General features: G+C 34.4%; 1 protein-coding gene across 2 annotated transcripts in view; it reads right to left on the reverse strand.

Annotated features, from left to right (window-relative positions):
* Positions 1-1,051: 1,051 nt before the first annotated feature.
* The window catches only part of LOC131689360 (U-scoloptoxin(19)-Sm1a), an 89,789-nt gene continuing 74,395 nt past the window's right edge, over positions 1,052-16,445 (reverse strand). For both annotated transcript variants that reach the window (XM_058974391.1, XM_058974389.1), the window contains exon 4: positions 1,052-1,557. In XM_058974391.1, the coding sequence (XP_058830374.1) occupies positions 1,424-1,557 (134 nt within the window). In that variant the 3' untranslated portion in view covers positions 1,052-1,423. The remainder of the gene's footprint in view (positions 1,558-16,445) is intronic.

Below are 16,445 nucleotides of genomic sequence, written 5' to 3' on the forward strand. Positions count from 1 at the left end.
TGTGTGTTCATGATGTTGGAATATGCACATTAATTTAAATTTGGAATCTGACCCCTACGCAACATTTGTGTAACCGGATACTCACAACGGTTGTCGGTAAAAGGGACTACTTACAAACGCAGAGGATCAATGACATATCCTTTTCTAAATACAAAATAATACTAAATCAATACATTTGTTCCTAAATCCATTCCTCGAGAAATAAACTGTTAATGTTTATTGTTATAATAAAACTATCTATGCCAATTTCAAATTACGTGAACCCAACAACTTTAGCAAAAGCAATGCTCTTTTAAAAAGGCGCAATCTTGAGATTTAAGAATAATAAATGGGCATATTCGCTAGCGCATTACCGAAGATACCATCCTGCTTAGAAATCAATAGTTCCAGATACAGTGAGTCAAATAATGGCAAGCTTATTAGTGCCACCTAGTGGCAGAATCCCAAACTATTCGGCAAATTTCCTAGCAGGTTTTTAATCCCCTGAATAGCTTCGCCGAAGGAACAGATCTAAATTAATTAAATTTAATATTGACAGAAGATTACAGTGCTCCATATGATGAGGATCGTGAATTATTCTAAGGACAAGAGATAAGTACAAAGTACAATGCGCAAGTGCACGTATTACAAAATTTGGCGCGAGCGTCGGAGGGTTAAGCATGTCGTTACACTCAATGGTAATATGTAAATTCAAATTTGGTCGCCGAATTGTCATATTTTGGACTATTCTCAAGTGGATTTGACTTAATTTTAAATAATAACATAATATTGGGCATCACCTTCGTAATAATTTAAATGGAGCATGTATAATAAGATTAAATTGAAGTAATCTGTCGGCTCAAAATTTGGAGTACGCTATGTTAGCATAATAGTAATAATTTGAATATAGTATTTCTGGGGGAAACGACCACCGGAACCAGAAAATGGAGATACTGAGAGGAAATTTCGGACAAAATAATTTCTATTATTATTTTATTACTTCATCAGGTTATATTCAACCAGTATTGTACATGTAGGCCATATCATGTAAACATAATTAAACATGCCTTGCTTAAATTCCTGTATCTGCCACTTATATTATTAGTCAACCAAATTTACAAGAAGCAGTTTCGCATTCTTCTACTGTGCGTTCACTAATGCAAAACATCCAACAAAAGTAAATGTTGCTATTCATGCTATCACTGTTCAGACTTTTTGCACACAGACCATTATCATGACAATTTCCCATCAAGCAATTGCTTAGTAATCCAATCTTATTACAGACATATCCCAACCATCTAAAGTAAATTCCATTATTAACATCAAATTCAAACGATTTCTGTAATGGGTAAGCACATAAAAATGAAAGGTATTCGTGATCAAAACTGGGATACCAAGTTTGCGTATGCCTGGTAGAGATAAAAGCGCCGCATCGTTTCCATCATTAATTAGTCAACACACAGCAAATTTCGTCCTCCTCGCAGTCTTTTGCCGGACGTCTCAAACCGATGGCGTTGCAGCTTGTCATGCACTCGCCTAGATACTCGGCACAATTAAGTTCGCCCTTAACTGGGATCACTGAAAATGGATTGAAAAAAGAAAAAAAAATATGGTTTCATTCAGCATCGGAAGGATAACGGAGTGAATAGAGTTGTAGAATAACAAGTGAGAACAGTTACAGATTCAATATATAGATTTCTTAACAATACAGTAAACACGGTAAACAGTTTCAGAACAACCTTGCGTATTCCGTAACCATTCCTAATCACAGATTTCTGAAGCGTAGAATCTCCAAAAAATAGACATTATATGCATTATTTACCACTCTCCTCCATTAACTTCAACTTCCATTATTGCAATCAAAACGCGCTTTTCCCATTTGGCATTCGGCAGAAGATTCAAGTTCCGCTCCACAACTAAGATGAATCACTGGGTGCTCAACCTTCACTGACCCGAAAATGCTTCATGTGAAATATTTTTTAAACCAACCGAAGTGATCTTCTATAAACTTGAAACAGAAAGCATGTTCAGTATTATCCCTCATAATTGGAAGCAAGAGAGAGTCATCGGAGTCATCGCCATTATTAGAAATACCGAATTAACTCAATGCAAATGCAATTGATCTATACTCGCAACAAACAAATTCCGAAAATCTTCTTGGAAATTACAGTTACCTGTATGGTTTTGAACACAACCAGTCCATTTTTTTGTTTTTTTTTTGGCGCATCGAGGTGTTCAAATATTTAATTGAATAGTATTTTTGAGTTTACCGGTTTCCAAGCAATTTTCTTTTTTTTTGTTTCAAGTCGAACTGTTTTAACCTTTTTGGGCAATAGAAGTGAGGAAAATCATTCCAATTTTTCATTTTATTTTCATGCGTTTGAAAAAAATGGGAAATTTTTCCGACTGAAACACAGAACTTTAGTGGATTATTATGTAGGACGCTTCCTTACGGCACATCTGCGGGACGGAAAATTTCTCCGAGAGAACATTTTGCAGAGATACCTGAAACGGTCTATATATTTTGATGCGATGCATCGCGAAATTGTATTTATGCAGCTTTAGAACCGCCGATTCTGATACATCAGATGTTGTTTTTTTTCGAAGCTGTCAACAAGAACGACCCCATTTCGGTTCCACCTTCTGTTGCCCCACATCTCGTGCCGGGCGTTATACTATGGCACGATGTGTAACAATACCCCAATAAATCTATTTCGTTGGGTTTTCTCCAGGTTTGAACAAAATTTACTCAAAAAATTGAAAAATCGGTTTTTAACACGTCGTTGCAGCAAATGATGTCGAGGATTTCTGTTCCATTAAAATGAATTTTTAATACCAACGAATTTCAAACGGTCATATCTCAAGAACTACAAGATCGATTGTAGTAGCTTTGAGTTAATTAGAAAGAGAGATGGTTTTTGTGAGGAAATTTACGTTCATTCTGCATCAAGAAAATATATGCATCAACTATTATGAATTTGACAGAATTTAATGTAGCTTTAAGATATAATGGTCTCATCTTGCGCATTTTAGCATAAAAGACTTTACATTCATGTTTTTGAAAAACAAATTATGGACCATTCATAAATTGCCGAGCGTAAAATTTGGCCAAACCTGACTTATCACCTCTCCTGGTACGTAACAAATGCCTTGAAATAAATTTACTTCAGTAAAAACATGTTACGCACCGTTCTAGCTTACTCCCCCTTCCCCATATATCACAACATGTCATATTTTTTAGTACCCCCTCCCTCCCGTTTAAAAGGGTTAATTAATTTATGAATGTCCCTTACAAACCTAAACAACTTCATATTGCTGAAAAAATTTGTGCTTTTACTAGTTTGAAACAATTTCTCCCATCACAGGCGAGGCTACTATTATTAACGTGTACATTAATCATATATATATATATATATATATATATATATATATATATATATATATATATATATATATATATATATATATATATATATATATATATATATATATATATATATATATATATATATATATATATATATATATATATATATATATATATATATATATATATATATATATATATATATATATATATATATATATATATATATATATATATATATATATATATATATATAATAAATAATTGAAAAAAGAGAATTATGAGATCTCAATACTGATAACTGAAATGGATTCAGTGACCCGAAATTAGTTCAAGCCCATAGTTTTACCCATATAAACCATTTTTTTATAATTTTATTGCGGCTTTGCAGGGAGAGGGGCAACTATGCGTTGAGGCCCCTTGCGATGATATACTTCGCCTGCCACTGGGTCAGCTTGGCTAAGTCATTTTTAATAAGGTGTGAAAAGTATCAATAATCCCAAGGATATACTGAACAGCAGCAAATTTTGAACATAAACCGAAGCCATCATTGACTTTGAATAAGGTGGTGAGGTATTGATTGAATACACCGAAGCCAGTGGAGCCGTCGAGGCTTGACCTGTCGGTGTAAAACATCTTATTGCAGTTGACTTCTCAAAATTTCTATAAAAAATGTTTGGGATCACTAGTCAACGTATGTGATCCGGAATTCCACGGTTAGGACAATACGAAGGAGAATTGATGTTTTGTTCCATGTAATCGATATACAAGGACATAAATCGTTTATGAGCATTGATCTCGACCAGCTGCTCGAGATTTGCAATAACTAACGGGTTCAAGATATCGCATCGAATGAGCAAACGATATATGAGATCCCAAAATCAATTATTCAGCAGGAGGTGGCCCGTCAGCACTTCCCGAGCAGAAGAAAATAACTGCGGAATACTGAATTTAGGTATCAATACCAACGACTGTTTACCAAAATATGATATTAATGAGGTCTACATAAGAGGTAAAATACCAAAAAAATAACACAAATATTTTCTACAAATAACTATCTGATAATAAAACGAGTTATTATAATACCTGAATAATAATAAAACATTTTTCAACCTTCCAGTAACAAAATTCACTCTATGGAAGTACTCAATAAGGTATTGATTTGGTATTTGAATCGCTGGAATACATAAATAGTACTAAAATAAAGTATTATACCTCATTGAGGTATTAAGCAAGTATTGCAAAATGTTTCTTCAATACCTACTTAATACCTCAATAAGGTATAAAAATCAATTAACACCAAGTTTTGGTATGAATACCAAAAAAATAGTATGCTCGGGTTATTGCCCAGTTATTTTCTCCTGGTCGAGTTCTAGACACATCGTATGTGTCGAGTGCATGCAACCCAAAGCAATAAGCAATCAACAATGCTGGATTCGCTCGAGTTATTGTGCTGAGAAAGTTGATCCTTTGGTGACACTTCTGTTCCAGATACCTAATGTAGCATCTCCAGGTACCGAACCAAAACCCACGATATTTAAATGGGATGTGTGTAATTCGTGATGTTGATAAATCACCATGCAAAAATACCTGTGTTGTTCAGACAAATTTAGCAGAAAATTGTTTAACCCTTTATAAGGCCCAGAGTTTGGGGCTATTATTGAATGTTATATTAATAGAAACACCACATGAAATGCTTTTTAATAGATTTTCATGTGAAATACAAACGGAAATCATTTCTTTTACTTTTTAACATGAGAACGCACATGAAAGGGATGTTTAGTTGCATATGGTTTTATCATTTCGGTTCTCTACTATAATTTATTGTGTTGAACTGAGAATTGTCATTACGTACTGCAAAATTTACAGTGTACTAGTAACCTTTTGTGCCATGGTGGCGCCAGTGTGGTGTCTTTTAAGAAATGCAGAAGTGAACCATATTATTATTTTCTAATATTTGCAATTACCGAGGTCGACGATTAGCGCCATTTTCAAATCAAAGATGGCGACTCCCGGTTTAACGAAATTCGCTAAAAACCAATCACTATGAGAATTTTCGTAATGGTTTTGACGAGAAGTTCAAAGCTTTTTCTTCAAAAAGGGCGATACTAGCAGTGACACCATTCAAAGAAAATCAACAGTGAATATTTTCAGATTTTGTTTTAATATGTACAAAAAGTTATTGTGTTTTTGCATCATAGATTGCATGGATCAGTGATCGAAACTCAAAACTGCATTAAGTACTCAAATTGTTGAATTACATTTTGTTTTTGCCTTTCTCAATAGAAAAGTATTGCAATTGCTCTGAAAACCGAATTTTTAACGGAGGCCCGGAAGGCCGAGTGACATATACCATTCGATTCAGTTCGTCGAGTTCGGCAAATGTCTGTGTGTATGTATGTGTGTATGTATGTATGTGTGTGTATGTGCGTATGTGTGTGTATGTGACCAAAAATGTCACTCATTTTTCTCAGAGATGACTGAACCGATTTTGACAAACTTAGTCTCAAATGAAAGGTGCAACGTTCCCATAGGCTGCTATTGAATTTCTAATGGATCCGACTTCCGGTTCCGGAATTACAGGGTGATGAGTACGAACACGCAGAAAATGTCGATTTTAATAAATTCTGCAATGAATGTATAATGGTGAAAAGTTTTCCAAAATATGACCACAACTGCTTCGATTTGTAGTATTAGGTCACTAACATCCATTCAAAGTCTATTTGGCCACATTGGCCACCATCCTCGGTTCCGGAAGCCCCGGCGGAAGTATCTGAATTCAGAATAACAGTCACATCGGTTTCTCGGAGATGGCTAGACCGATTCGACTACACTTGGCCTCAAATGAAAGGTATTGCGTCCCCGTAAATGGCTATTTAATTCCATCCCGATCCGACTTCCGGTTCCGGAGTTACAGCTTGTGGCGTGCGATCACATAGCAAATTGTGATTCAAACCGATACTCCGATGAAAGCAAAAAAGGTAAAAATTTCGCTAAAATGTCTCTCAAACAACTTAAATTTGCTGTTCTAGGTCACCGACGGCCAACCAAACTTTCCTTGACTACATTAACCACCATAGACGGTTCCGGAAGTGCCCGGGAAAAGCGGCCATATTTCAAAATTTACGAACTCACATCAGTTTCCCGGAAATGGTTAGGCCAATTTTCACAAACTTAGTCCCAAATGATAGCTATAATATCCCCACAGATGTCTATAAAATTTCGTACGGATCGCTTATATGGGTCCGGAAATATAGACTAAATCGTCCGGTCACATATGAAATTCCCATATAAGCCGGAACTCAATTTTTTTTTTCAAAGGGGGGACCCCATGAAATTTCAGAAATCGAATTCGTATTTTTGATGCCAAACATCTTTAAAATGCATGAAACGTCGAGATTTTATGTTATCTCGAAAAAATTTTTTTTTATGAAAATCGACTTTTTGGGACTTTGCCGATTTCGCACCTTTTTTCAGTTCAATATTACCGTGGATTTTTTTTCTTTTTCAAAATTTTAGAACTCGAATAATGATTTATTTTCCGGTATATAGTTGTCATGTGATGTATAATAATAAAATGTAATATATGCATTTAAAAGTTTTTAATGAATATAAACAACGCACACATTCTCGTGATTCATGATTGAGAAAGGCACAATTGCACCGCTAGGTGGATTAAATAGGTTTTTACTATATAAATCGACTAAATGATAGTATCGCCTTTTCGGCGATTGTTTACTTGTTCGGTCCCACGTATCACCACTGAAGTATCGCCCTTACGTTTTTTTTACAATAACTCCCGCTTTAGGCCATCAATTTCGTCCGAGTTTTTTCAATAGTGACCATTGTTTCTATTTACAACTGGTATCAGCTTGGTAATCACCAAAAATACGAAAAAGACAGTTTCGCCCCTAAACATGGTAGCAAAATAAAAGTATCGCCCTGGTTGTTTGCATGGAGTGTGGAGGGCGAAACTGTATTTTTTGCTGTAGTTTAAGAAAGCAAAATCGTAGAATCCAAATTTTTAGGCCAATTTGTTGCGTTTCAGAGCCTTTATTCGCATGTATAGAAAATGCCATTTGTTTACATTTGTAAGTACGCAAAAAAGCGTTGAGTTGATGTTTAGTGCCATTTTTAAATCCAAGATAGCGACTTCCGGTTTAACGGATGGAGGTGACAAGTGGGTATTAGAGGTCATTGTTTGGGATTTTATATGTCAAATCCACATAATAAAATGGAATAAAATCTAGTCAACTCACATTAAAACACGTTTAAATATTTTTGTAAAGCTAACACATGATACATCTTCAACTCCATATAACTAACGAGTTGTATAGCCAAAATATGTCAGAAAAATATTTTTATTTATATTTGTACGGAAAGATCCCATTTACGGATATATATTCATAGCAAGAGATGGTATAAGCCAAGGTTAGGAACCAAGGAAACCTCTCGCGAATGTTCGTTAAGCCTATTCATCGCCTCTAAACATCCAAGATCAGTCGTATCGGTCGTATCATGTACAAATTTGATATACACATTCTCATTTGTTTGCATTTGTTTACCCGTGCATTTCTCATTTGAACAATTGAACTTAAGTTTTCGACTATATAATTATTCACAAACATATGACATTCTACCTGTCCAAACAATTAGGTAAACTTAATGGACCACTACCGACCTCTTTTTAGGTATGTAAAAGTAAGTGCTTTACACTGATCCAAAACATTGTCGGTAAACAATACTTTTAACATTTAAATACTATTCTGTTTCAAAGTATCATCATTCTCTCTTAAGATTTTGTTGTGGAACATCTAATTTAAAAAAAATAAGCAGTAAATATGGAATCAATGTGGGAAGTGACGACAAGTAGTTGCAGTTCGACCAGTTCACCGTTCTCTGATTCGTACGAGTCATCATTACCATCGAGTTGTAGTACACAGCAGGGCAGCGGTCTGGCAAAGGAGCTCGAACGACTACCAGTTCCTTTCGTGTTGAACGTACTGGAAGAGATGATATATGTCCCGGAACTAACAGCTGTACAGCGTGAAGTACTATCGAATCCATTCAACATTGGTAAGATTCTCAGATACGAACGACATGCTCGGGAAAAGTTGGTGAAAAATTTCTTGTGGCTGGAGAAATCTACCAAAAACTTCGTTTGGGAGTTAGTGGAGAATTTGTGCTTCCGAATCATTTCATCGCCAACAAGGCTAGGTGATCGTCATTTAATAGGATTCAATAGCAATCTGGAGCTGGGAACGATTCTCGCGGAAACTGGATGGTATGCAGAAGCCATAATGTTACTGAATGTTGTCAAAGTACAAGCAGAAGGAAGACAACTACATAAATTGCGCGTACTTCGAGCTCTTCTCTACGCAGAAAGTCTCTCCAGCCGTCACGCAGAAGCCTCGCAGACAATTTGTGAAATTTACATTCTGATGAATCAGATAGGAGATATTCCTCTTAGTTTAATGGCGGAAATGCACAGCACAATATGCATGAGCCTATTCGAGCAATGCGATTTCGATGCCAGTTATCAGCATGGCCTCGTGACGCTCCAGTTACTAACCGAAGGCAGTTGCTCATATGAAATGATTATCGAGACGTTTCGTCAGTTGGCTAAAACATGTATTGCTAAAAGCCAACCTCATCAGGCAAAACTAGTGATTACTCAAGCGGTTAGTTGGGCATGGTATATTTTTGGACCAGCGAGTGTTCAATACGCAGCAGCATTGGAAGATTACGCATATTACCTGCTCATGATGAATGCTTACGAAGACTGCGTTATGGTACAATCGGAAGTGAAGAATATTTACTATGATCTGTACGGACATCTAGGCCTGCAGCCCGAACTGGCCCAAGGAAATCTGGCATTCAGGCTTTATCTAGAGGGTTTTGAATATTCCGAGTTTGGACCTATCGATCAGTGTCTGCAGTATATACTGGATGTTAGCAGCGTTAGACGGACACGGGTGGAACGATCCGACGATCGACAAATGGTGGCAGTGAGAAGACTTCAGGTATTGCAGAAGGCAGCTGAGGTTACTCAGGAAGGAGCCATGGTCGATTTTGTTCTGAAAGACGAACTAGAGAACGTGCATCCACGGATAATGATGGATGACATTAAGCGGTTGTTTTTTGTTAACTTTTTGTAATTGTAATGTAATAGATACATAGTTGTTATTTTCAATATCGTTTCTCTAAATTACTTAAGGCATTGTGACATTGTTAATAGATCTCATATTCAAATACCCAAAATAAACAAAAATTTACAAAAATGTATTCGATCGTTTTTCTGTTCCGCCTCGATTTTACTCTACTATGCCCTGCTTGAAAATCTCGTGAATTATATCTCATTGATCTAAAGCGGATTCAGCCCTATGTCAGGAGGGGTTTATATTTTTTACTCGTTTTAGTAAATTTAATATTGAATGGTCGTTTCTTTTCGTAGTTTGATGATCAAGAACCATTCTTTTGTGAGCACCGATACCGAATTTCGCCACAGATGCTGTCCGTATACAGTGTTTGTGGCGAGATTCGGTGTCGGCGCGCACCAGTAGAAGGAAATCTCACTTCTCGTTACGGACAAACTAGATGTAACGAGAACAGGGTAGATATCCACTAAGCATTGTACGATGCTAAGGAGGTAGGGTTCGTCGCACCGCAAATTCTGCGGTACGGTGAGACACTTTTTCCCGCAGATGCGGTGCGGGAAAGAGCTTTTACCGCAACCGCACCGCAAAAAAGTAATTGATAAAGTGATAATTTTGATTATTCTAAATTGATAAACAGACTGCTATTACGAAAGAAAATTTAGCTGTGTCCGAAATAATTTTATGCTATTATTTTACAACATATTTTGGACACTAGTTATTTTATACTTCTAAGTAAAACTTCACAAACTAACCATTCCAAATACATAAAATGCAAGATCCAAATGGAGACAAAATTATTAGATCGTTTAAAACAATAAATTTGTACACTTAAATCCAATTTAAAAGTGCATCACTTCTCTCGATTTCTATTGGAAATCGTGGAATTATGAATCGTTTTCGATATCAATTTTTCAACTGCGAATTTTGACTAATTTAATGGAATTAGAGATACACTACTTATGCTGGATCTTAAACACAACCTAAAGAATATAATTATCTTCATCAAATCAAACGAATTTGGAGTAGTTGGCTGTAAAGGATACAAATGGATGAAAGCGTCCAAAATAAGGAGGGGTCCAAATTAGGATGATTATTCTATCATTCGTTCATCAACATCGTATTTCTATCTTCCTTGATTGCTGTGTAAATTCAATGTGAGTTTTTCTGCAGTCAATTTTGTTGGACTCTTTCTCAAAAAGTATGCTACATAACTTTTTTCGTGTACTTCGATTCAAATTTACTATAATTTTCTACCAAATTAAGTCCTAACATTTTTCAGTTAAGACTATTTTGTAGCTTTCTTGAAGCTTTTTTGCCAAATACCACATAGTTTGACTCCCGTTCACTTCAATTGAAGTTTTTGCCATTGGCTCTTTGGTAAAATATTTGAGGAAAATACATTAAATGCTAGAACTTTCGAACTAGCCTTTAGAAATTTACACTTCATACATTTTTAAAGGGAGCAATCTTAGTTTTTGAATAAGAATACATCTGTTTCTTGAAGAATGCGGAAGTTGGAGTTTTGGGATATTTTGTCCGTAACTACCTATTTTTACATTTCTTACAAAAGAAATGTATAGGATTCGCTCAAACTTTGACAACTTTTTCCGAGGCCCGGAGGGCCGAGTCTCCAATACCAATCGACTCAGCTCGACAAATTGAGACAATGTCTGTATGTGTGTGTGTGTGTATGTATGTATGTACAAAATGTCATGTAATTATCTCAGCATTGGCTGAACCGATCTTAATGAAATCAGTTTCAAATGAAAGGCCTAACGTTGCCATTTGACACTATTATTTTTGATTTTCGATATGTTGTTTACTTTCTGAGATATGGGCGATTTTGTCAAAACACAGCAGGTTTTTTGCAAATAACTTTCGAACAATACAATTTTGTCCCACAAACTGCACAAAAATAGAAAGCTTGTAAAAATACCTTTCTAACAAGCTATAGATTGTCTAAATCCGTGCACGAGCGGTGGAGATATTAGACATTTTGTATTTTTAGTCCTCGCTTACCAATTTCTACTAATTAAAAATAAGATTGTTTCATACAGAGCATTGCTTTACTGGTGTTTTAAGGGCAAAACTAAACCGATTTTGAATATCGGGGTATGAAAACACATCCACGTGATTCAAGGAATTCGATGTTGAGAAGATTTTGTGAATTACCTTTATAATAAATGAACTATTTTTCAAAAATCAATATATAAGTTCACTTCAAAGACAAAATAATGTGTTGATAAAGAAACAGTGAGTTCTAGTATTTATTCCTTGGATTAGGCATTGCGTTCAATCAGTAGGTAAATGTTGGATGGTATATCAATACACAGATCAACAAGTAATTCACCTAGTAGTGAGATAAAAGATTTCTAATATAATTATACTTGTGGCGTCACCGAAAGCAACTGTATGTTTGAAGCCCAAAAATCTAGCGAAAATTTAGCTCTTTTGCAAGATTTAGGTTATACTGGTTATGGCGCAAAAATTACTACTTACATTATTTATGATAAGAATGTAAGAATCAATATATCATAATAATATACCTATAAAAATAATGTCACTGCATTAACCATCATTTGCCATTCCTCACACGCCATTGTATTCAAAGCCTGTATCTACACTATAATTAAGGAAATTCATGGCTATATCAGAAAAATATTTAGCTTAACTGGGTAATATGAAAGTTTGCGAAGGAAATTTTCAAATGAGACATTCCACGTGCGATATTTAAACTATTCGTATCTCCATTGAATTTTGAATGAAATATATGCTCAAAGACTGAAAGCTGAAGCCAGCAGGATTGGACTTGCCATCAACGTTTCGAAGACAAAATACATGAAAGGAAGAGGTTCTAGAGACGACAATGTGAACCTCCCACCCGAGTTCGGATTGACGGTCGACGAATTCATGTATTTGGGTTCACTGGCATCCGACGACAATGATAACAGCAGAGAAATTCAGAGACGGATCTTAGTGGGAAATCGTGCCTACCTTGGACTCTAGAGGACACTCCGGTCGAACAAAATTCGCCGCCGCACGAAGTTGATTATCTTCAAGACGCTGATTAGATCGGTGGTCCTCTACGGCCACGAGACCTGGACTATGCTAGTGGAGGACCAACGCGCCCTTGGAGTTTTCGAACGAAAGGTGTTGCGTACCATCTATGGTGGCGTGCAGATGGAAGACGGAACGTTGCGCAGGCGAATGAACCATGAGTTGTATCAGCTGCACATTCGTTGTATTGGTACGAACTTTCATGAAAAATAACGGATCAAAGACCAAAAATATCCACAAATTAGATCCAGGAAAAGAAGTCCCCAAAGTACCCACTCTCGATGGGGGATATACTGAGTAGTTTGAACCATTTCTTTTTCACAATATTGGTCTGTATAGGACTTATTTATCCATATTTCCTGCAGGAGAATTCCGAACGAAACAATACAAACACGCTTTTATGCAATCGACATAGCCTAGACATTTCACACTATTTACTTCAATGCAAATAAAAACTTTGAAATATCTACCTGTCTCATTCACGAATCGCATTCTCCCTCTGTCGTTCTCTGTTCAAGGGGCTTGAAAGCACATGTGACCTTGTTCCACTTTACTATATTCAATTGCGCGTTAAAATACTGGACCAGTGAATTCTGTTCTGCACATAAATCTTTTTTCGGGAATATGTGACCAAAAAGTAAACTTCGAATTCGTCAAGTAAAGAAGCATGAAAACAAAAAGAATAAAACCAAAAAAAGATGGAAGCCCTAGAAAGTCCATTGCATATTTATTAGCCTTTTCTCAGAAGATGGGATTTTCAAAAACATTTCAAAACTTTCTGATGCAATGGTTTTCAAATTCGTACAATCCGGTTTATTCATTTTCTTTATTCAAAAATGTTTTTGGCTTCAAATATATGACCATTTCTTTTTAATTAATTATTTCATTCCGCATTTATTCGTTTTGTTCATCTGCGTTCATTTTACTTATTTTATTCGTTTCATTCTTTGGAATCACTCTGATCAGTTTATTCTTTTTGTGCATTTTACTCATATCATTCATTGTTTTCATTGTATGCATTTTATTATTTTTTTCCAGTTTATTCATTTTGTTCAGTTTCTCCATTTTAATAATTTGACTACTTTTTCAGTTTTAATCATTTCATCCAAATAATTTATTTGATTCAATTTATATCTTTATATTAATTTATAACACTGTTGTTCAATTTTTCATTTTAGTCAATGCATTTAATTCTGCTCATTTTCTTCTTTTTATTCATTTTATCACTTCAGCTCATTTTGTTTATTTGATTCGTTTGTTTTATTTATGCATTTCATTTATTATTACTTTATTCATTTTGTTCATCCATTCTTTTTATTCATTTGATCAATTTCATTAATTTGATTCATTGTATTCACTGGATGAATTAAATCAATTTGATTCATTTTATTCATTTGATTCATTTAATTAATTTGATTCATGTGATTCATGTGATTCATTTGATTCATATGATTCATTTGTTTTATTTGATTGATTTGATTGATTTGATTGATTTGATTGATTTGATTGATTTGATTGATTTGATTGATTTGATTGATTTGATTGATTTGATTGATTTGATTGATTTGATTGATTTGATTGATTTGATTCATTTGATTGATTTGATTCATTTGATTCATTTGATTTATTTGATTCATTTGATTTGATTTGTTTCATTTGATTCATTTGATTCATTTGATTTATCTGATTCATTTTATTCATATCTTTAATTTTATGCATTTCATGTTCAGTCATTCGTTTTATTTCATTCAATTTGTTAGTACGAGTCAATTTATTCTATTAATCTTATAGCTAGTTCTTAATATAATCTTTATTTTTATGTAATAACCTAATCTAATTTGATTCGTGTATATTATAATTTTGATTTCCATTAATTTTTCTACTCATTTTATGAATTTAAAAACCTATTGTTTCATATTTTGCTTTACTTTTTTATTTCGGTCGTTTTGTTGATTTCTATAATTTATTCAGTTTATTCAAGATTTTATTCGTACAAGACTAGAAACTGTTTTCATCCCACCTCTAGTTGGGTGCCTACTTCTCGTGAGTTCTGCAAACTAATCCAATAGTGAAATGTGTAAGAAATGTCTCATCTCATTGCTAGGTGGATTAAATCGGTTTTTAAAATCATTTCTGCTGTATGCTACAAATCATACATTTTTCGAAGTTTTTCTAATGTTCAATAATTCTGTACCGGTTGAGACCAGACTCCTAACTAGATGTATTGTATAGAGCATTTTTTTTGTCAAATATGGCGTCGTTCTTATTGATGAAATACAATATGTTTTTATTTCACTATATTGGAATATATGAGCTTCTATATAAAAGCACAGGTATTTCGACTTAAAATTTTTTTTGTGAAATTCCTTTATGAACGAAAGGTGGTTTTTACTACGTAAATGCAAAAATCATCCATTTCATGTTCATATGTCAAAAACATTGAAAATATGAAAATTTAAAGAAAAAAAAATGTAACTTCATTTCTTATTACATTTTTATTCCACTTTTTTCAATTAACTGAAGGGTTGCTAAAATAAAAGTTTTCCTATTACTGCAGTAGAACATTTTTGGATGTATAATGTTTGCCTTAAAATGTACGGAATTTTATTAATAGAAAATGCAAAAGTTGATTTTTTCATAAACATTACATTCTGAGGAGTTTTTTAAAGTTAAATTTCGTGTGAATAAGAATAACATTTTATTATATATGGTTACACAAATGAACAATTTTTCAACACTATTTTTAAAAATATTAAAATTTTACCGCATTACAGCGCGGTGCGGTGCGGTAAATAAAGTGCGGTTGCGGTAAGCGGTGCGGTTTTATTATTTTTTTTTGCGGTTGCGGTGAGGACTATCCATTTACCGCCCACATCCGCACCGCGACGAACCCTATAAGGAGGTACCAGCCTAATTCTTAAAGACCAAGAACTCACGAAAACAAATCCAAACACTATCCAAAACCAGCTTCTATCCTCACACGTTCCCATAGTAGTTTTGGTATTACCTTCAAGGCTCAAAAATGAGTTTCGATCGAAATAAAATTCTGAACCGCGAATTTCAGACGCATGCATTTTGTGTGCGAGACACAAACGTAGTTAATCTAAAATTTTGGGTTGTTCCAATCTTTTGAGTGGGTAATTCATCTCGGTTATTTTCGAGTGGGTAGTAATACCCATACTACTCACGTGATCAGCCGGTCTTGAGAACAATGAAAATAACACTATCAAAAAAGTAAAAAAAAATTCCTTATGTGATATAGCCACATTTAAGAACTCTGTTCTATCCAATAACAAAATACCTATACAACTATGTCACATTTTATTAGTACCATAAAGAGCATACTCAGATAAAACCTTTCTTTTTATTATTTATAATTTTTTGGGGCTATTATTGAATGTTATATTAATAGAAACACGGTTCTCTCACTTAGTTTAGAATATATTTACATTTAGTTCGTAATAAAAATAATGTTTTGGAAATATACTGCTACCGCCCGTTAGAAAACGTCAGTCTTTGTAATGTTTGATGTTTTTTCAACGAGATTGGTGCAAATATAAAAACATATCGATCTGGATCAAAAATGCAAAAAGAAATTAAGGTGGGTTACTTGTTTTATCTGATTAACAGTAAATAACCCCTGGATTCTGAGGATAAGTTGAAAAATGAGACCACAGATTACAGACGTTCATTTATTCATTGTATTTTTTCTTTGCAACTTTTACCACTCATGAACCAAATTTTCGGATTAAAAATAGTTGTTTTTACAAATTTGCTTCACCAACTTATAGGGTCTAGAGTATTTTTTTCAAAATCGAGCTAATTTTATTGTCCAAAAGGAAATCGCCATATTTCTTTTAAAAAAAACTCTTTACAGTGCATCT

This window comes from Topomyia yanbarensis, chromosome 3, assembly GCF_030247195.1.
Source record: "Topomyia yanbarensis strain Yona2022 chromosome 3, ASM3024719v1, whole genome shotgun sequence".
NCBI lineage: Eukaryota > Metazoa > Arthropoda > Insecta > Diptera > Culicidae > Topomyia > Topomyia yanbarensis.